At 43.6% G+C, this 22,059-nt stretch overlaps 2 protein-coding genes across 4 annotated transcripts in view; one reads left to right on the forward strand and one right to left on the reverse strand.

Annotated features, from left to right (window-relative positions):
• Positions 1-22,059, forward strand: part of Wipf3 (WAS/WASL interacting protein family member 3) — a 110,014-nt gene that overhangs the window by 81,604 nt on the left and 6,351 nt on the right. Inside the window, exons 8-9 of one of the 2 annotated variants that reach the window (XM_045136117.1) lie at positions 692-768; positions 3,705-5,788. In XM_045136117.1, coding sequence (XP_044992052.1) covers positions 692-768; positions 3,705-3,728 — 101 coding nt within the window. In that variant the 3' untranslated portion in view covers positions 3,729-5,788. Of the gene's footprint in view, positions 1-691; positions 769-3,704; positions 5,789-22,059 lie in introns of those variants that run through there. The other variant, XM_045136118.1, reaches the window with a different exon arrangement.
• Scrn1 (secernin 1) overlaps positions 10,436-22,059 on the reverse strand; it is a 78,121-nt gene continuing 66,497 nt past the window's right edge. For both annotated transcript variants that reach the window (XM_004652769.3, XM_045136119.1), the window contains exons 7-8: positions 15,677-15,857; positions 10,436-14,026 (exon numbers count right to left, since the gene is read on the reverse strand). In XM_004652769.3, coding sequence (XP_004652826.1) covers positions 13,868-14,026; positions 15,677-15,857 — 340 coding nt within the window. In that variant the 3' untranslated portion in view covers positions 10,436-13,867. The remainder of the gene's footprint in view (positions 14,027-15,676; positions 15,858-22,059) is intronic.

Here is a 22,059-nt window from a genome sequence, read left to right on the forward strand (position 1 = left end):
TTTGAAGGGGAAGGTGTTGCCCCTTGGGACAGGGGCAATGTCTGGAGTCCTCTGGGGTGGTTACAGATGACAGAGCTGCCACAGGCACCAAGTGAGTAGAGAACAGAGGTGCAGTTGAACTCCAGATGCTTGCACAGGCGTGACCTTGTGCACATGTGTGACCTTATGCATCCGGCTTTCGTGGGTTTGGGGGTTTAACTGCTAAGCCATCTCTCTAGCCCATCTTTATATTCTTAACTACAGCAATATATTCCTTTGTGACTTGTGCAGTGCCGACACACAGGACATCTTAGAGAGCAAAGTAGAACAGAATGGAAGCTTTGTGCTTACCTTTTATGGTTAACACCCCAGTGCCATGCTTGGCTCACAGCCACCAGACACAGATGAGTATGGCTGGAGGTTGATATATGTTAACCAAGAATCTCTAATGTGCACGTAAATGACAGGCCTCAATAGTGTGTTCTCTACACAGCAGACTGCCTGTGACTCCCCTGTGTCCGTGCTCTGTGACATAGAAGATGGGGTGCAAACATACAGTCCAGAGCCAGAATGCCAAAGGCTTCAGGTGGATGGGCTCATGTTGCCCTGGGTTCTTCTTGGTGTTTTAAGAGCTGGTTGAGTTGCAGTTTCCCCACCGTGGGTACAGTGGCTCTGGGCCAGCAGGTGGTGAGATCATTCTTATTTCTCTCAGGCCGCACACCTGGTTCCTGGCTCCAAACTGAAGCAGCTGGTCAGAGCTCTGATGACATCAAAGGCAGAAATTCTCAGGTAATACACCCCTGGGCTCTGAATGCATAGCCAAAGGACACAGAAATGTCCCAGGGGTTCTCCTCAGCAGCTTGACCTTTCTCCTCAGACTCCTTTTTCTCACAGAAGCCATGTGGCATAGAATTGTTTCAAGGCATGAATGAGATAGCTACAGTTTCAGCGTCTGTAGTGTGGTGAGCAGGTCTCCCTCACTCACCACTGGGTACAGAAGTGAGTTTGGCCACTCAGAGCCGCCTTAGTCCCACTCTACAGTATCCACCCTAAGGCCATCACTGTAGTACTTCCTGAGTGTGATGGTTTAAGAAGCCTATGAGAAAAACCCTGTAGCATTTATTAATATAATTGGATTTCTTGGTCATCCACAGAATACACGATCCATTTCAGAACCCTTAAGGCTTTCCCTCAATTGATATTGTAATTGATTTTAAGTAAAATTTAATCACAATTCAAGGGCCCCATGGCTACAGGAAATCGACGCAGCTGGGCAGGAAAGCACAGCTGTCTGTGAAGAAGAAACACCCTTGCTCTCACCCAAAGCTAGTCACAGCAAATCTAACCTTGGCGGATCTGACTTCTCCTCCTCTTTAAAAGCCCTTACTTCTTTGCATATGAATTTAGGTCTACCCTGGCATCCTCCCGTTTGACAGACAATAGACTGGCTTGTTGATTAACTGATCATTGTATCATTTATATGAAATGCCACAAGGAAAGTGACCTGGGTATGAAGGGGCTAGATTCCTGAAAGCTAAAATTGTCCCTAGGCAAGGAGGTGCCACTTTGGTCAGACAAGCCACTAACCTTCTACTCACCACAGGTAACCCAGAACTCATACTAACTACTCACAGATGGCCACAGGTTCAAAAGTGGGCATACAGTTTTAATTAAAGAAGGTAGGTTCATAAAAGAAAAAAAAGAAAGGAACGATATATGCAAAATTATTAATTAGCAAAGAGGATTCTGGGAAGATGGTGGGATAAAAACATCAGTAATCAGCCGGGCATGGTGGCGCACGTCTTTAATCCCAGCACTTGGGAGGCAGAGGCAGGAGGATTGCCATGACTTCGAGGCCACTTTGAGACTACATAGTGAATTCCAGGTCAGCCTGGGCTAGAGTGAGACCCTACCTTGAAAAACTAAAAAAAAAATAAATAAATAAATAAATAAAAAATCAGTAATCCATCACCCTGCCTGAAGAGACTATCTGATGGAACAGCCTTTTAATTATGGAATGTGGTAAAGACTAACATTTTCCAGGAAAATCATGGATGGTAAACTGCAGTTCATTTTGATCCATTGCAGCCCATAACACATTTGCAGCCACCCGTCCCCCCACCTGGCCCCACACCTGGGCAGCTGCACACCTGATCATGGAGCAACTTGGACTCAGCTTGTGGGAACCAAGTTGCCCAAGAAGAAAAGCAACCTGCCCTGGCTACTGAAGATCCGTGCAGTAACAGCCTTGCTGTTTGTGCCCACAGAGGGCAACATGAAGAGAAGGGAGCCCCTCAGGGTCTCATTTCCTCTCCTTGCAAGCTTCTCTTTCGTACTCTAAATGACTTCCAGAGGAGGTTGTGGGAGTCAAACTTTAATGATAGGACATTTAAAGGTAGCTTCCTGTGTGTGAGAAATTAGCAGGTCTATATTATCAAAAAAAAAAAAAAAAAAAAAAGCACAGGATCAAGAAGCACTGGAGAAGACTTCCAGGTTAGATCTTAGGCCAATTCTTCTTAGGCTAGTTCTTGGCACGAGATAACTACAATGATAAAAATAATAAAACAATATATAAAAAAAATATCAAAAGCCCATGCAGAGGGGGTGATTTCCCTGGTTACTGAAGTATTTGGTTCAAATGTATAGTTTTCAATAAGAAAAACCACAGGTCATACAAAGGAACACAAAAGTATAGGCCAATTAAAGAGAGAAAAAAGTAAGCAACAAAAATTACCCTTGAAATAGGCTTGATGGTCAGTTTACCGAAGGTTTTATAGCAGCTATCTTAAGGATTTTCAAAGAACTAGGGAAGATACAGATAAAGTTAAGAAAATGATCATGAGCAAAATGGAAATGTGTATAGAAAATGTCCAAAAGAAATTATGGAGCTGAAAAATGTAACTGAAATAGAAAAAGAAGTAGAGAAAATAAAAGACAGATCTGAACAGACAGAAGCAAGAAGCAGTGAATTTGATATTAAAGCAAATCTATTGAATATGAAGAAGTACAGACAAAAAAAAAAAACTGAAACAGAGCCCAAGAGGGCTGCTGGCTACCATGCTCCTGGCACCCAGACCAGGCTCGCACCAAAGGATGCCACCGTGTCCACGAAGCAGAGTGAGAGCGCTGCAGTCCACTCTAGGAGAAGCTGTGGTCTCCTCCCAGCACCCCCGAGTCGAGACCCTTCATGTCTCATTTGAAACCATCTGAATTTATTTCCACTGCAGTGAGACACAAAGCAGTGCCACGGGAACCACGTTTCTGTTCAGCAGCGAGCACCCTCTTCTTGGTGGGCGGCAGCCTGGGACTGGGAGTCTGAGGGTCTGGGTCCCTTTCTTCCTTTTCCAAGGCATTACCAGCAAGGGCTTTGTTTTTCCTGAGCTTCCTGCCAAGAGAATGTCATATGCTTCATCCTCTAAATGCTGATAAGATAGCACTAAGTCTCCATATCCCACAACTCATGTCCCCTTCACTTCTTTTTCTATCTACAACCCCCTGGCAAAAAAAAAAAAGAAAAGAAAAGAAAAAGAAAAAGAAAAGAAAATCAGCTGGGCATGGTGGCAAATGTCTTTAATCCCAGTACTTGGAAGGCCAAAAAAGTCAGTATATGATGAGGTGGTTTCCCCTACCTGTGAAGCTTTTTGTGAATAAGGGCAGCTGTGGCCCTAGCCGGTGTTTTGTGTGAGTCTTTGACCACCCAGAAATGTTCCATGCTATTTCTGCAGGTGTCTCTGAAGGCACTCCGGTGAGAAGATGGATGAAGCCAAGGTCCTGGGTTTCTACTTCACTGGATGGGTACTCCCAGGAAAATGCATCAACTCTACCATATCAAACTGCACTCATCTCACAATCAGGCTCTAAACAGAGCATATATTTATTGTAAATACCTGATTTGCACGACCGTTAAAGCAGCATTTTAGCTAACTTTTATTTGAGTAATATTTTTAAGACACCCATAATTTCTCCATTTTTAAAAATGCATCTTAGCATTTGCCTCTGTACAGATGGAGCCCGCCCTACCCCACAGTGTCCACCTGACTGTAAACTTGCTCATGGGCTGGCCCCTCCACTCCCCCATTCTGAGTCGCTGTTCAGAGCATCCTTAGTTTACAGGTAGACCCAAGTCATAAGTATCCACAATGGCTTCTTATTGGCACAACTTTATATTCTCATCACACCAACTGCAAAATCAAACCAAATAATGCCTTATACGCAGTGTAGCTCAGAGGAAGTAGTTTGTGTGTTTCCCAGGCCCCGATGGTGCCACACAGCCTCCAGTGAGCGAGATGCCATGTCTTGCTTCAATTCAGCAGTTCAGGGATGTCTTTCTGCTGCCTAATGTAAATATATCCCCATACAAAAGTGAGCAGGGGCCAGCCCCTCGGATGCCTTCTGCAGAGCCCCTTTTGTAACTGAATTATCTTACAAGTAGCCAATGCTCTTACTGTTTACGATGTCCCTAGTGCCCACATCTCTGTCACTTTCCACTTGTCCTTCCAAGTTCCCAGCCTCATCCTGGTAGCCAGGGTAAAATCAGCTTTGTGAGATTTCAGTATGTATATTTTTTCTCCTGCAGGTTACAAGCATACACAGCCCATGATTATAGTAAGCTTCTTACTGGACCTGAGGTCCCCCTTCTCCACCCCCATTCTGGGTGCAATATTTCCATGGAAAACATGACACAAAAGAGAACAAAATATCTTGTGCTATATGTGGCCTCATGCCTACCTTTAGGAATAATCCGAGGAACACCCACCAGGCCAACCAGAGTCCCTTCCAGCTGAAGAGCACCGCCTGTGCCCTGCTGTGTGCACCTGAGGGTGGCAGGTGATGCATGCGGCATGTTCAGCTGCCCCTGAGCCTCAAAGGAGTGAAAGTATGTCTTTGCCTGACCCCAAACGCTCCCCATCCATAGGGATGGGAGGGTGTGCTGTGACAGAGGAAGAAGAGAAAATAGAAGGAAACATACTGATCCCTGCACTGAGCTCAAAATAGGTACAAATTAAAGGAACAAGATGGGCAGTACTTGCTTAGGAACACCCCACTGATGCACTCAGACCTCAAGGATGTCCCTAGAAAGGAGGACAGGTAGGTCATTCAGATAACCACCAGGCTTGTCTGGGCAGATTGAGCAAGGCCCCACTGAGGTAGAACTTTCTTTAAAGTTCCAGGTAGGAGAACTAGCCAGGTTCAGGTCCTATCTCTGGTATGGATAACGCAGGCCAAACTGTGACAGTTAAATTGATGGAAAGGCAGCTTCTGCAGGGTGTTCTATTGCTGATTTGTTGTATTGATCCGGAAGGCTTCAGAAGGGCCAGAATTTCCTGCAGTAGTACCCACTCCACCTCTACTCTTAGCACTTCAATTGTGCAAAATGGTAATTATAAAAGCCTTAATCGTCATGATGAAGGCTAAGGCAAGGGCAGTTCCACCTCTGAAGTGGACTGCCCATCCTGAGAGGGACTCACATGCTCATGCTGGGAGAAAAAAGTGAAAATAAATTATTCAAAGACAGAGGAAACAAATAACAACCAAAAAATGGCAACTAAGGAGCAATCTGGCATAACTTCTGTCCTCAAGACTTGTTACTGAACCTATGGCCCAGCTCAAGCAGTTGTACTGAGCTCCCTCTGGCAGTATACCTGTTGAGCCCTTGACCATGAGCCCACAGGTGCAAGTGCCCCTGTCATCTTTGCTTAGTCTCACACTGTAGACTGTGACTCCCCCAATATTTTGCCTGTATTTTATATTTATTGATGCCTCTTGCAGATTCATTTCTTTGTACCTAATAAACTTTAATAAGTGGAAATGCTTGAGGTTATTTCCCTCTGAAAACCCATCGTTGGTCCTCAGTACTAACCTGAGCCAAAGCTTTAAACTGATACATACTAACCATGCATGTGCACGCAATACAGTGACATGTACAGGTATGCAAGGTCTAATATTCGCACGAGTCCAAAGCCACCATTCTTTAAATATTTATTTATTTGAGAGAGGGAAAGAAGGAGAGAGAGACAGAGAGTGGGCACACCAAGTCCTCTAGCCACTGCAAACGAACTCCAGATGCATGAGCCCCCTTGTTCATCTGGCTTATATGGGTCCCGGAGAGTCAAACCAGGATCCCTTGGCTTTGCAGGCAAATGCCTTAATACTAAGCCATCTCTCCATCCATATATCTATCTATCTATCTATCTATCTATCTATCTATCTATCTATCTATGTTTGCTTGTTTGAGAGAGAGAAAGGGGTGGAGATAGAGGGAGAGATAGAGCACAAAGCCACCATTTTTAAGGATTAGGAGGGCTTCACAGATTGCCAGAGCAACATGACTATCTACCTGGACCCAGTGATTGTTGTAACATCAGGAGTGGGACTTTCATTTTTGAGCTAACAGTGTTTGCTAAAAAACTAAGCAAGCAGGAAGAAACTTTTTTGCAGTTGCATTTTAAGTACATAACATTACATCTATCAGTTTTAATATTTTGATATAGGCCAAATGTACTATTTATAAATTCTGCTAACTTAAGTTGAGATGGGAAAACTTTCTTTTTTCTTCTTTAGTGCTGGGGATTGACCCTAGGGCCTTACGCAGCTCTACCATGGAGAAACCTTTCAACCGAAAGTAAACTTATTCCCCCTCCTGCTGTTCAGCACACCCTTCCGAAATGCCTCCCATGTGAGAAGCATCTCGACCTCCATTGTAGGGTGTTAGGCCGACACTGGATCCTGGTCCTAGGACATCAGTGTTCATCTGCTAAGGGAGCTGGCTGAGAAATAGAGCAGGAAGGTAAATAGGGATCCAAATCGACCACTTGGGAGTTTTGGCAAATAAGCTACATAGGTGTGCCTCAGTTTCCTGATATGTCAAATAGGACATAAATGTGTACCAATGTGTGCAGTGACGACACGTGGGCAGGCCCTGAACGCTCACAGAGGAAGAGCCAGCCAGTTTGTGCATCTTGTTACAAATGGGTCTCTGCTGGCAGCCTCCAAGGCACCCATGGAGATAATGGCTAAGCTGCCCTGCACACTCTACTGATGGCTGCTGCTGGGTAGCAAAGTGAGAGGGATGATTGACATTCAGAGATGTTCTAGAGAGTAATGTTAAACTACTTACTGCACACTGCATCAAAATGAGTTGAGGGGTTGATGGCTACCATACTGGTGGGAACAAAAAGCTCATTAATGACCACAGTGTGTGCAAAAAGGTAAGAAGAGCAAGGGCCCACGGCAATGTGTGATGCAGATGATGACCATCAAAGTCATGGGCCATAGTAGGTAATGAAGGAGCTAAAGCTTTAGGATTAAAGATGAAAGAGATGGAGCTGGGGGCAGTGGCGCCACCTTTAATCCCAGCACTCAGGAGGCACAGGTAGGAGGATCGCCATGAATTCAAGGCCACCCTAAGACTACATAGTGAATTCCAGGTCAGCCTGAGCTAGAGTGAGACCCTACCTCATAAAACCAAAAAAGATAAAAGAGATGGTTCCCAGAGGGAAATGGAAGCAGCTAATGAGAAGTGAGTTACTTTTCATTGCTGAGACAAAATCCCTAAGAACAACTGGAGGGAGAATTTATATTGATTCATGGTTTCAGAGGTTTAAGACTACAATTGGCTGGCTGCACTTGTTTGTGGCCTGAGCCAGGGAAGATATAATGGTGGAGTCAGCAGCACAGAACAAAGCTACCCACCTCATGGCAGCCAGGAAGTAGCAAGAACTAGAGCGCGTGTGAGACCAAGACAGGATACATACACTGAAAGAATGCTCCCAGAGACCCACCCACCTTTCTCAATCCTGCTCCACCTGCCCCAGCTTTCATCCACTCCTAGTAGTTCATTAAAGTATGAATCCATCAATGGATGAAACTGTTGGTTAGGTTAGAGCCCGCATGATCCAATCACCTCTCAATGATTGGATCCTCCAGCTGAAGACCAAGCCTTCCACAAACACATGCCTTTGAGGGATATTTCATGTTCAAGTCATAAATATGGAATAAGCATTCAAATTCTCAGGTCATGCTCCAGGAGACTATGGCATCCTTTATGAACCCATGCTGTTAGGAGTTGAGTTGTGTCCTCCACTGAAATTCATATTGAAATCCCAGCCCCTGGTACATCAGGATATGACCTCATTTGGGAATAGATTCATCAGAGACATAATTACTGAAAGTGAAGTCATAATAGAGTGGGCCCTAAATCCAGCATGACTGGTGTGGTTATAAAATGGAGAAATTTGGATATAGTCACACACTCTGAGAGAACATAACATGAAAAGGAAAACAGAGAGTAGAGTGACACCTAAGATATCAACAGAGAAGCAGAAGCTGAGCCAGAATACACAGCACTTGCCCTCCTACTCTGCTCAGAAGGAACTTGTCCTGACAGCACCTTGATCTTGGACATCTGCGACAATAAATTTATTGTGGCTATATCACCCAGTGTCTGGTGTTTTAATGATGGCAGCCCTAGCAAGTGAAAACATACCATCACCTTGGAGCTTAAAAGACTGATGGGCTTTTGGGAAAAGGTTGAAAATAAAATAGAAAGAATGAGTGGCTCCTCCTCATGCAAGGCTGATAGGTCACTTATTTCAGCTGTCAAAGTCCCATTTTCCTGATCAAGACAACCAGCTGTATTTTGATTTTCCCAAGAGTAGAAGGGATGGCTTTTTTCCCCTTGAAGTGGCATTCTCCTGTTGTGCAGCTGCTAAGACTTTAGAATAACAAGGCTTGTCATAGATAGCACCAGCCAATCTGAAGACCTAGACTTTCCCTTTTGAGTATGGGGTTTCATTCTTTTTAAAAAAAAAAAAAGGCAAGGGGCTGGAGAGATGGCTTAGTGGCTAAGGCACTTGCCTGTGAAGCCTAAAGACCCATGTTCAACTCTCCAGATCCCACATAAGTCAGACACACAAATGTGAGGCAAGCGCAAGGTCGCACATACACACTAGGTGGCAGAAATGTCTGGAGTTTGATTGCAGTGCCTGAGGCCCTGGCATGCGAGTTCTCTCTCTCTTCCTCCTCCCCTCCTCCTCCTCCTCCTTCTCTCTCTCTCTCTCTTTCTCTCTCTCTCTCTCTCTCTCTCTCTCTCTCTCTCTCCCTCTCTCTCTCTCTCAAATAGTTTTAAAAACGGTAAGATGCACACATTATAAATGTATCATCTTAATCATTTTTAGTGTTCAGCAATGTGCACCTACATTGTTGTGCATCTGTCTCCCCCCTCATGATGAAAGTGTTTTCATCCTATAAAACATATATTCTGTATCCACTAAACAACAGTTCTCCATTTCCTCTCTTCCCAGTCCCTGGCAACCACTTTAATGTCTCCATAAATTTGACCACTCTAAAGGTACTTCATGAACATGGAATTTTTTGTGTCATCTTTTTTTAAAAAAAATTTTTATTTATTTATTTATTTATTTGAGAGTGACAGACACAGAGAGAAGGACAGATAGAGGGAGAGAGAGAGAATGGGCGCGCCAGGGCCTCCAGCCTCTGCAAACGAACTCCAGACGCGTGCGCCCCCTTGTGCATCTGGCTAACGTGGGACCTGGGGAACCGAGCCCCGAACTGGGGTCCTTAGGCTTCACAGGCAAGTGCTTAACCGCTAAGCCATCTCTCCAGCCCTTGTGTCATCTTTTAACTAGTTCATTTCCCTCAGTATCATGTCCATTTCTATGCATTATAAAATGTATCACAATGTTTTTTAAGTCTGAATACTATTCCACTGTGTAGATATACCACATTTTGTTTATACACCTACATCTGCCTCTTATCTATTATGAATAAGCTAGGAGCCTGACTACCAAAGCCTACTTTCAATTCTTTTACATATATACTAGAAGGCAGAAATGCTGTATCAGGGCTGGAGAGATGGATCAATGGCTAAAGGCATTTGCTTGCAAAGCCTGACAGGCCAGGTTTGATTCCTCAGTATCCACATGTAAAACCAGATGCAAAAAGTGGTGCCTGAGCGTGGAGTTCATTTGCAGCGGCTAGAGGCCTTGACGTTCTCATTCTCTCCTCTCTCCTCCCCCACCCTGCAAATAAATAGGAAAATATTATATAAAAAGAAATGCTGCATCACATCATCAGATGATAATTCTATTTGTAATTTATTGAGTAACCTAAATACTATTTTCTACAATGGACATACCATTCAAAATTTCCACTAACAATACACAATGATCTCAGTTTCTCTACATCCTAACCAGCACTTGATTATTTTCTTTTTGTAGTTGGTTTCCTGCTGGGTCTGAATCAGTATCTGATTATATCTTAGGTTTCTTTTTAAATAGTGAATTTATTCAACAAATTAGACATGATGCAGGAAACTGCTGAAATGACTGAGTTTTCTGAAGATTACAATTTGAAAAACATATACTCTCATACATTCTCTGTATTACGATGGATGATCACGATTTTTCAGGAAACACAGGAAAGAGGCCCCTGGACATTAACTTCAGTATTTTTATTGTATGTTTGGTACATGTACAGACAATTCCAAAGGCAAGCACTGGATAGGGACATTATCTGATTTGTGGATATTCATACAAAAGACTGTTAAGACTACATGGTCCGTTTCCACTGCAGGAAACAAAGGTTTTCTTTTGTTATTTCCTGCCAATAGCAGTTTCCAGCCAGCATATTTGGATTCTCACGTGACTGCAAACTGTAAATGTGGGATGACACCAGCTAGAATGCAGAGTCACTTGTCTGCTTGACAGCTGCTTTTTTAACCTTCCGATTCTATTAAAGGAGCTTCACTGCTAAGCAGTAAGACCTATGAGGCATATGCCTGCTCCACATGTCAGCTTATAAGGCAGATTCCTAATAACATTGGGGCTTGTGTTGGGCACTAGTCACCATAATTTTTATTATATATTTATTCTACCCAAAGCTTCCAGACACTTCAAGAATGAAAAAGGACTATTTCTGCTTTGCTAATTTACTGTCTGTCAATGTGTGCCCTTAACTCTAAGGGCTGTTTTCACTTATTGTAAATCCCATCTGTGTGACAATTAGCTGTCTTGTGTTAGATTATGTGGGCAGGTCGGGAAGAGCATCTGTCCTTCACAACCATGACTTGTTTCTGCACAAAACATGCACAGGTACCTCACCCCAAGTCTTTTTTTGTGGGGGGGGCTCGAGGTAGGGTCTCAATCTAATCCAGGCTGACCTGGAATTCACTATGGAGTCTCAGGGTGGCCTCAAACTCATGGAGATCCTCCTACCTCTGCCTCCCCAGTGCTGGAATTAAAGTTGTACACCACCACGCCCAGCTCACCCCAAGTCTTAATAGATGCATAAGTGGTGTTCCAGGGAGTTATTTACACACAGTGAACTTTAAACATTACATATGTATTGTATCCTGAATATTCATCTTCTCCATGCTGCCCTCATAAAACCTTTCCCTGGTTAAGAAATTATCCATGGAAGAAGGATTTCTTCAAATGAAACTCTTGTTAGGAGCACTCAAAATCACCCATTTCTCCTAGAGCTGCCTCTTCAAAAGCCAGTGCATTTCCAGCTGTTGATTTAGATACAAGTTCATACAGGCATATCAGCAATACCTATTTTCCTCTTGTCTGTCTACACCCATCCCAATGCAAAAAGAATCTGCCCACAAAACGAGGCTTTGTACTAAGGCCACTTCAATTGCCAGACAGGAGAAACCAGGTCCAGTTTAACTTGTCAGGCGGCCAGATGGCTCCTGCCCTCTAGTGGTAATATGGAAACATCACAGCTGTGGTTTCTGGTACTGACCAAGACAACCTTCAAGGAGGGCTAGTCATTTTCTGCCATTCTGGACTAAGGTCAATGTCCAATAACAGTAGTGGCCATGGCCAATGTGTTTTCCATAGCATGACTGGGTAATGACATCAAGCTGGCACGACTGTCCGCCACCTTGCACAATAACGAACAGTCTGTAATGTATTCTCACTAGGTTTCTGGTAAACCTGGCTGTCTCAGAAATCAGTCCTGATGAAACCTGATGCTCGGGCATAACAGGTGGAGGTGAGAGCACACGGTAAAATCTTAGGCTGGCTCTGTGTCATCATGTTAAGGAATCTGGCAAGTAGGCTTGGGAGTGGACAGGTAACTCCATCTGCTGGGTCCTCATTCTTCCCAGTGTACCTGTGGCCACTGAGAGAAGCCAGTCCCCCATAGCCCTCACTTTACCAGCAGTGGAATGCCGACACGCCACCACTATGCTGCCATGAATTTCTCTAGCTGGAAAATTCGGCCTAACTTACACAATGTATTTTTTTGTAATATTGAAGACAGAATTTAATAAATCTGTGAACCAAAGGTTCACACTGGACCTTTAACCTCACTCTGAAGAAAAGTTTATAGGAAAGCAAGCTTTACTCCAATAAAACCTCTAATCTCAGTGTCAACAGATGTGACAGGCCCTGCCAGCCCTCAACCCAAAATGCTGTTGCTGGGTAGGAGGTAGGAACCCAAAGCTGTTTCTGAGACCACTGGTACAGTATGCGTTTTCACACTCCTGTTGAGAATGAGGATGCATAATTAGACCCAAATGGCACATTCCCACTAGCTGTTCTGCTAACATACATTTCTGTTGGTCATCTCTGCCCCGTTGGCCGCTTCAGGAGTAGTCAAGACTTTCAATATACACCATTAAAAGGTCCCCCTCCCCCACCCAGTCTCCCTCCTACTTCAGCAATCAGTCTAAAAACAGCTGCTGGGCAAGTGGGACATGAGGACTAAGGGCGGAGACCCTGGAAGTCAGTTGTTTCACATACTGACTTGTGAGCTCGAGCAGGCTAGGTGGAAGGGCAAGGCTGGCTGTCATCTTACAGAGAAAGCCATCTGTCGCCAGCCTGCCCACCTGGTCCTCCTTGCAAGCCTTGGTGTGCTTTGGTGGGGAGCCCTGCCCTTCATGTGAACATGTTGGAAACCAGTGAGCACCGCCCAGACTCTCTGCCAAGCTAAAGTAGTGACTTCTCGGAGTCTAGCTTCTCCAGCGACCCTCAGTAGTCACAGTGTTCTCCTTATTAGCTGAGTTTGCAGTTGTGTGGGCACCACAGGTCCATTTAATAAATCCTGGTCAAGATGTTGGCAGCCAAACTCTGAATCATGTCCACACACAGCCACATTCAGGGGGTGAGTGCAGTGCTGGGTGGAGAAAGCCACACAGTGCCTTGCAAGGCCACAGCATGGCTGGGAACCTCTAAGTTGGGTACGTTCCAGCTAACATGGATGGCTGGAGCTCCTGTGTGTGGAAGTGGGTCTGGATCTACCACAGTTAAGGTAGAGAGGTCCTTCAAGGTCACAGGCACTGGAACAGATCTGGGAATGCAAAAGGGCCTCTCTACTCCTTCCCATGGGCTTAGTTTTCCAGGAAACACCTGTGGGGATATTAGATACACCCAGGCCTGCATTCCAGTGAGGGAAGTTTGGGATTTCTCCCTTCTACACCTATAAGAGTGCTGTATAGGGACAAACGCCTTTTGTTAACTGGAAGAAATCAGTACTGAGAAAAAGATTAGGCCTCAGAAACTCCTTTCCCACCACTTCGGATCAGCAGTCTGTCTTTCAAGGCTCAAAGAACGTTAGTAGACTAGTGAGAGGCTAATGTGTCCATTGTCACTGAAATACAAGAATAGCAGCTCCAAACCCTCAATTCATCACACAATGGAACAACAGGCAGGAAGGATATGTGTTACATAGCAAAGGGGACCTAGGTGGCAGAAAAGGGGACATTTAGACACAAGGTAACAGTTGGATCTGGCTTCAGGAAAGGAGGCCACATGGTAATGTTCTCACTTTACTCAAATAGGAGAGTGTTGTTTTTTCTGCTGGTAATTTAGTCGGGTGGGAAATTTTAATTTTAAATAAGAAGGGGAAAGAAATGCTTGCTTCACTTAAAGAACTTAATCTCTGTGTCCACACAGTCATAGAAAAGGTCTGCCACCTCAGAGGGCTCCGGGGGCTCGGGGCTGCTCAGGATCTCTTCCATGGCGGCCAGGCCCTGCTTCTCCAGCTCCAGCATGGTTTCCCTCAGGGTACGGCCTTGCTCCTGAGAAGGACACAGTTCATATCAGCAAAATCCCTCCTATCTTTCCCCAAACTGCAGCCACAGGATTTGTTCTAGAATGTGGTGATGTCACTGGCCTTCATAAAACATTTAAACAGCTCCAAAATACCTTCAGGATCAATCCAGACTCCTGACTGACATTCAGGGAAACCCTCGCAATATCCACCAATGTTGCGTTTACCTGACCTCTTGCCAAGCACATCCTTCCTCCTCATCCTGACAGAATTCCCTCCACCTCCATATCCCACATATTTTTTTCTCCCATTGCACAGGTAACTCTGTCCTCTGGAGGCTCTTCTCTCCCTCAACATGTGGCTAACCAAGCCCCACTTCAGAGCCCCATGGAGGCCTTTTCTTCAGATCCATCCATACCATACAATTCTTTTGCTACTGACATGTTTGTCACCATTGGTCTTGAGATGACCAGTCTTCAAGGCTGTGCCTCTCATTAGGCCATCATCTGCCAGGGGCAAGAGGTGAGCTTATCGTTGCCTTACAGTGACTAGGACATAGTAGGCATTTACTAACGTGATTATTGCAGGACCAAGTGGCTCAGTTGAATAAATGCATGCCCCATGTAGCCTCTAGTCATTCCTTTTCTGAGAGGGTAACAGCTCTTCCTCTGAGTGGGACTAACATTTATAGTAGGTAACAGTGAGAGCTTTCAATTGCCCAATTTGTCACAGAACTGAGAAGCTGCTGTTCCCAGTCCTACTTCCTATTGCTATCTTTTTCAAACCAAGAGTCATTTCTAATTCAAAGCCCACCACCTTAGCAGTCTCTCTCAGAACATACAACCATTTATTTTTTATTTGTAAGGAGAAAGAGAGAGAATGAATGAATGGGTGCACCAGGGCGTCTAGCCACTGCAAACAAGCTCCAAATGCATGCACCACTTTGTACATCTGGTTTTACATGGGTATCGGGGTATCAAACCCAAGTCATTAGGCTTTGTAAGCATCTTAACCTCTGAGCCATCTCTCCAGCCCTACATGCCACCATTTCTATCTGTGCATTCTCACTGCCCAGTAGCCACAAACCAGAGACAGAGTGACACAGTGAACCTTTTGAGGCTGGCAGTCATGCATGGAAAATAAGCATGGCCAGCAACAAGCCTGGACTGCCCACAAGAAAGGTCAGTGTAATGCAGCATTCATGAGGCCAGGAAAGCGTTTGGCAATGGAAGACGTGTAACATAACCGTGACTTCCCATCAGCCCTTCTGTAGAGTTACACTGTTGTGAAGCCATCACTCCCACCAATCTCAAAGCAATTCTTGAAATGCTGTGTGACTGATTCTTTATCAATGGACCATAACCAACTGTACTTTTATCACCTAAAAGCATGCAAAGAATTTTAGATAGCACATAAGCAGCTATCCCAACTACTCTTAAGTAAGCAGTGGGTGAGAGAGAGGAATGCTTATCCCATTCAGTTCCAGAATAACATTAAAAATAAAGGCTTTATTCTATACAGTTTCAGCAGAGCTGTTAGGAAAATTAACGCCATCATTCTAGGTAGTTGCAGAAGCTGGTTTCTGGGAGAGACAGGAAAGGAAGGAGACGGGTTTGCGAGCTGCTTCCTTGCTTCTCCCTTCTCACTGACCTAGAAACCCCCCCCCCCCCCAGCTCACCTGGTCACTCTCAATGACAGCACGTGCCCATTCGTGAGCCTTGTATAGCTCATGCCGACGGTCTGGTTTCTCCTGGAACCGAGGCTCCTTTTTGGCTGGGTCGTCAACACCAAAGCAGGGAGACTGTGTTTTGGGGACAAGTTTTACATCATCAACAAAGATGAAAGGCTTGAATATGGACCTGGAGAGAGAGGAGAGCTGCTTCAGCGGGACTGAGCTGGGTGTGTGGGGATAGCCAAATTACATGGTGGTGGGCAGGTGCAGGCCCAAAGCCACATAACTTCCTGCTTTAGAAGCTATTTCAGTAAAACTAATAGCCATTCATTTACACAAGGCAAATTCTTCTATTTCCAGCAAGGAGACATCTAAACAGTCTTTCACTGCTCTGCTCTGGGAAGGCTGTTGAAGAAATCCCTTTTTTGCATTAAGTGAGGCAAGTGGACCCTCAGTGTTCTAAGACAAGGATGGAATGAGCCATCTGTTTGCATTGAGAGAGGGCTGCTCATTTCTTTCTTGGAAAGGAGGTGGCTTTTTGTTGTTGTTGTTCTTGAAGTCCTACCTCAATGTCTCTCTTTTCAATATCCGTCTTAGCCTTAAGGAGAAAAGATTAAGAAGAGGTCAGCAAAGGACCTAAAAGCCTACCACCCTGGGACATGCACAGAGAAACAGAAATGAAAAAGATCCCAAAAATGAAAGAGATCACAACAGACATGAATGAAATTGGAAGAATCATCAGGGCATACTTCCAAAACCTCTACTCCAGAAAATTAAATAGTCTGGAATAAGTGGATGAATTCCTAGATATATACCACCTACCAAAACTAAACTCAGAGCAGATTAGTCTCAAAAAAAAAAAAAAAAAAAAAAAACTATTACAACTTTCACATCCATGGAGATTGAAAAGGTAATCAAAAACCTCCCCAAAAAGAAAGACCAAGACCAGATGGCTTCTCAGCTGAATTCTATCAAACCACCATTGAAGAACTGAAACCAATTTTTCTCAAACTATTCTGCATAATCGGAGACCAGGGAATCCTCCCCAACTCCTTTTACTAAGCTAGCATCACCCCAATACCAAAACCAGACAGAGATGCAACAAGGAAAGAAAATTACAAGTCTATATCCCTAATGAACTTAGATGCAAAGATCCCGGACAAAATCCCTGCAAACTGAATTCAACACTTCAAAAGCATTATTCACCTTGATCAAGTAGGCTTCATCCCAGGGATGCAGGGATGGTTTAACATGCAGAAAATCAGTCAATGCAATATACCACATAAACAAACTGAACCATAAGAACCACATGATCATCTCAATTGATGCAGAGAAGGCCTTTGACTAAATACAACACCACTTCATTATCAAAACACTGAAACACTGGAAAGAATAGGCATGGAGGGTTTATATCTCAACACACTAAAGAATATATATAAAGCTCCTAAAGCGCAAATAATACTTATTGGGGAAAAACTCAAAGAGTTCTCACTGAGATTGAGAACAAAACAGGGGTACCCACACTCACCACTGCTCTTCACATAGTACTAGAAGTACTAGCACAAGCAACAAGACAAGAGAAAGAAATAAAAGGAATTCAAATTGGAAAGGAAGAAATCAAGTTAGCCCTATTTGCAGATGACATGATCCTATACATAGGTGACCTGAAAATCGCCATCTCAAAACTTCTAAAGGTGATAAATTCCTTCAGCAAAGTGGCAGGATACAAAGTCAATGCACAAAAGTCATTAGCTTTTCTATATGCAAAGGACAAATATACAGAGAAAGAAGTCAGTGAGGCTGCCCCATTTTCAATAGCAACAAAAAAATTAAATACCTTTGAATAACACTAACCAAGGATATGAAAGAACTACACAATGAAAACATAAAAACACTCAACAAAAAAATAGCAGAGGACTTGAGAAGATGGAAAGTCATCCCATGCTTCTGAATAAGTAGAATTAATATTGTGAAAATGGCAATTCTACCAAAAACAACATACAGATTTAACACAATACCAATAAAAACACCAGCATCATTCTTCACAGAGATTGAAAAAAATGATCTCAAAATTCATATGGAATGGCATAAGGCCTCAGATATCCAAGCATATCCTCAGAAAAAAAACAAGTCCAGATGGATTAAAGACCTCAATATAAGACCTCAGTTAGCACATCTAGTGCCAGAAGGTGCTACATGAGCAACTGGGGGAAAATGACCAGTATCTGTCCAAGCAACCTACTTAACAAGTCTAACCTACTTAACAGCAAACAACTTGACATGATGCTCACACAAGTGCAATAGTGGTACACAGCCAGGGTGGGAAACCAGCTGCTCTTGATTTGGCTAAGTGATCTGCTCAGTGGAACAGAACCCAGCTGGAGTTGGGAAACAAAAATATCCAAAAATGAGCCCACTCTCCATTATCAAGCTTCCATCAATTATGGGCTAGGAGAGGGCCTACACCTATTAAATTCTCTCTAAAAACATAATAATGGTTATCCCATTTATCTTGTGCTAACTTACTCTCTGTCAGAGAATCTGCTTCTCTTTTTCAGATACATGCAGATCCTAAGGAGAGAACCACCCCATCATACCTCAAAAGGGCCCCAGATGAAACTAAGAATAATTGGAGAAACAAGCAAGAGTGCTGTTTTCTTCATGAACCTGGTACCAGCACAAGGGTGAAGGAGATAGACACAGAGAACAATCAACTCTTACCAAACCAGCTATCCAGAGACACAGAGGCTCCCAAAACCTCATCACTGAAGCAGACTTAAAATGAACCCAACATGGCTCAGTGTAATTTGTGGGAGAGGGGCAGAAAGAATGTTAGAGCCACACATTAGGTCATGATACACAGAGACATTTCCTCCTACCCATAACTGATGGCTAAACTCACATTGGACGACCCATATACCCCAATAAGAAGGGTCCCTATGGAGGGGGAGAATAGGGAGGAGGCTAACAATGGTACCAACTTGACTGTACTCACTGAGTACAAAACTAATTTTAAAAAAATAGATACATTTTTGGTAGTGCTTGTTACAGCATAGAGTTTTAATAGAAAATAAAAACTGTAGGTTAAATTGAATCCAGTGAAAGAAAAACAAAAAAACCTGAAACTCTTCAACTACTAGAAGAAAAACTAGGAGGAAACAAAACCCCAGTAGCCCAGGAAATTAAGCACTCAACCAATGGGATCTCATGAATCTAAAAAGCTTTTGCACAGACAAACATACCATAAGCAGAGCCAATCAATTACCCACTGAATGGAAGAAAACCTTTGTCAGCTATACCACTGACAGAAGTCTAATATATCTAGAATCTACAAAGAGCTCCATAAACTAAACAATAAAAAGCAAACAACCCATTCCATAAGTGGGACAGAGAACTGAACAGAGTTCTCAGAAGAAGAATTACCAATGGCTAACACACACGTAATAAAATGTTCAGCATCCCTAACCATTAGGAAAATACAAATTAAAACAACTATGAGATCCACCTTACTCCAGTAAGGATAGCAAACATTAAAAAATCAAATGAAATGTTGGTGAGAATGTGGATAAATAGGAACACTCATTCATTGTTAATGGGAATGTAAGCTGGTACAACCACTATGAAAATCAATATGGAGACTCCTGAAAAGGATGAATATAGAGTTAACAATAGGCCCTTTTATTTCGTTACGAAAAAGTTACCCTAAAAGCTCCACATCTCAGTTCAGAGATATTTGCTCAACCATGTTTATAGCTGCTCAATTCATAATAGCTAAAAACTGGAATCAACCCAGGTGCCTATCAATGGATAGCCAAAAATCTACACAATGAAATTCTACTCCACAATAAGAAAAAAACGACACAAAGAAATTGTAGAAGTATAGTCAAACTTGGAACAGGTCATTCTAAATGAACTCACACAATCACAGAAAGACAACCATCGCGTTGTCTCACTCATCTGCGGTTCCTACCCTGGATCAGCCCTACTTGCTGACATACCTTAATAGCATCTTGAGAGTTGGACAATAGGGAGAGTAGAGCTTGGGCGAAGGGGAAGGGTGGGGGGACACAAAACTGAACCCAAATTTAACTGGTTCCATAGAATCCTACATCCTGGAAGTCAGACTAAAAGGTGGAACCCTCAAGAGAACTTTAGGGGGAGCACCTGAATTGAAGGGTCCTGGAGAGGGTGAGATAAAACTGAAACTTAAGTTTCTCCTGTTTCTTTCTTTTCTCTATCATTTTCTTTTTTATTTTCCTTTGGTGCTGGCCTGTAATTCCCTGTACCAGGATGTGGTTCATATCTACAATGAGCTGTTGATCAGAGAGGCCTACTAGATCTCCCAAAACAAACAAGACAGACTTCTGTCAGAGCACTTGATTACCCACCAAAGGTTAATGGTAAGGCCCTTCTGCTGAAGACACCATATGCTGTCAGCACAGACCATGGAAACACCTGGTTGGAATCCGGAGGAGAGCCAGTACTCAGATAATTAGCCCAACTAGTGCTGTGGGGGACTGGCTCGGGGTCCTCTTCAGATACAGAAGCACATGAAAATGTGCTCACGGCACACTGACAGGGCTGCTTCCAGCCCTAACTCCACCATGGCTGAAGGGGTCAGCCCCTTCACTCACTTCACACCCGCTCTTAGAAGAGCTCCTAACATGCCACTGCGAGAAGATGTCCACATCAGTCAGTTGGTCCTGGTCTGAGGGATGTGAGGAGCTCATGTTCTCCTGCTGTTTTGCCACAAGGTGTCGCTGACATCAGATTCCCCTCAGCCCAGTGGTGGCTACTCTTGCCAGAAGTTTCCCCTTTGCCCAGCAGTGTTTTCTTTGGGTATGGAAAGGGAGAATAAGTTCTCTCTCAAGTGTTAGTCAGCTGTGTGTGACCCTCATTTTGTGGCCACCACTTTTTACATATATGTGGCTCCTTGAGGTGGGTGTGCATGTATGTGCTGTGTGCCCAGGTATGCATAAGAACACGCATGCATGCACACCTGTCCATGGCCATTACTTCTAAGGCATTCACCCTGCCAGATAACTGAAATCAGAAACAGTACATGAGCCTCCTGTGGGGCAGTATTGAACATATAAAGTGCATATGAAGTTTTTGAGCCAAAATCTTACTATAGCACATGCTGACTTGGAACTCAGTCTAGCTCAGCCTGCTCCTATCTCAGCCTCCTGAGTTCTGACAATAAAGGTGTGAGCCACCAAGTCTGGATTTTTTTAAAAATTAAAAAATATTCTTTTTTATTTATGGGGGGGGCATGTCAGGGCCTCTAGCTACTGCAAACAAACTCCAGATGCATGTGCCACCTTGTGGATCTGCCTTTACATGGGTACTGGGGAATCAAAGCCAGGTCCTTAGGCTTTTCTGGAAAGTGCCTTAACCACTGAGTTATCTGTCCAGCCCCACACCTACATTTTTAAATTAGATATGGACATATTTAGTATGTAAACAACACATGTTGGTACCATCCTTCCCCCTACCCTCCACGTCCCTTTTTTGAAGAGGCCTTCCTTGTTAGGGATGCAGGTCAACCCCATAGGGATTGTGGGTCATGCATTATGGGGGCAGCAACCACAATATTTGGAGCAGCCAAAGGATTTGTTGTTCAGTCTATAAGGACTCCAGCACCCTCAATGGCTAATGATATGAGACATAAACTTGTGAATGTAGTTAAAGATGACCTTGTGATTTAATAAACTATATAAATAATAAATACTTATAAGTTATTATAGAATAAGTAGTAAAATCATTGCCAATAATAAGTTGCAATAATATGACTATTTCTTTAAATGATGACTGGAGAATTATAATTCAGGTCTGATCATTTGTGTCTTTGTATTATATTGCAAAAAGGAAAATGCCATTAACTCAATTCTTCCCAAGTATTTTAAAATCATGTCAATTTTTGTTGAAATTCACATTTAGTTATCTAAGTAGATAAGGAGACACTCTGGCATTTTTCCACACTTGTACCTCAGATGGCAACTTCTTCATTGCCACTTGAATGAATGTCAGTTAATGGCCCAAAGAGAAATGGCTTGACTAAGTTCACACATCCAGCCAGCATCAAAGATGAAATTACCTCTGGGTCATGCATGCCCATCCTAGCCACAGGCCAGGCCAAAGACAACTCCAGCACAAACATCTGGATGGCCTCAATAGGGAACACAGAGTAGAGGGCCCAAGAACCTCAATGTGCTTCTATTCCCAGGAACAATGCTGGGAATGACCTTCAGAATCCCGTCACCTAGCCTGGCATTCATCTTGGTCCACTTTGTAGCATGGCATGAACAAGAGAGGAACATGCAGTGGTTAGGCAGTAGTGAGGTGTGAAGCTGCCTAAGCTTTGAAGACAGCCTGATGCGCATGGGTAA

The sequence above is a fragment of the Jaculus jaculus genome, chromosome 16 (assembly GCF_020740685.1).
Source record: "Jaculus jaculus isolate mJacJac1 chromosome 16, mJacJac1.mat.Y.cur, whole genome shotgun sequence".
Classification (NCBI taxonomy): domain Eukaryota; kingdom Metazoa; phylum Chordata; class Mammalia; order Rodentia; family Dipodidae; genus Jaculus; species Jaculus jaculus.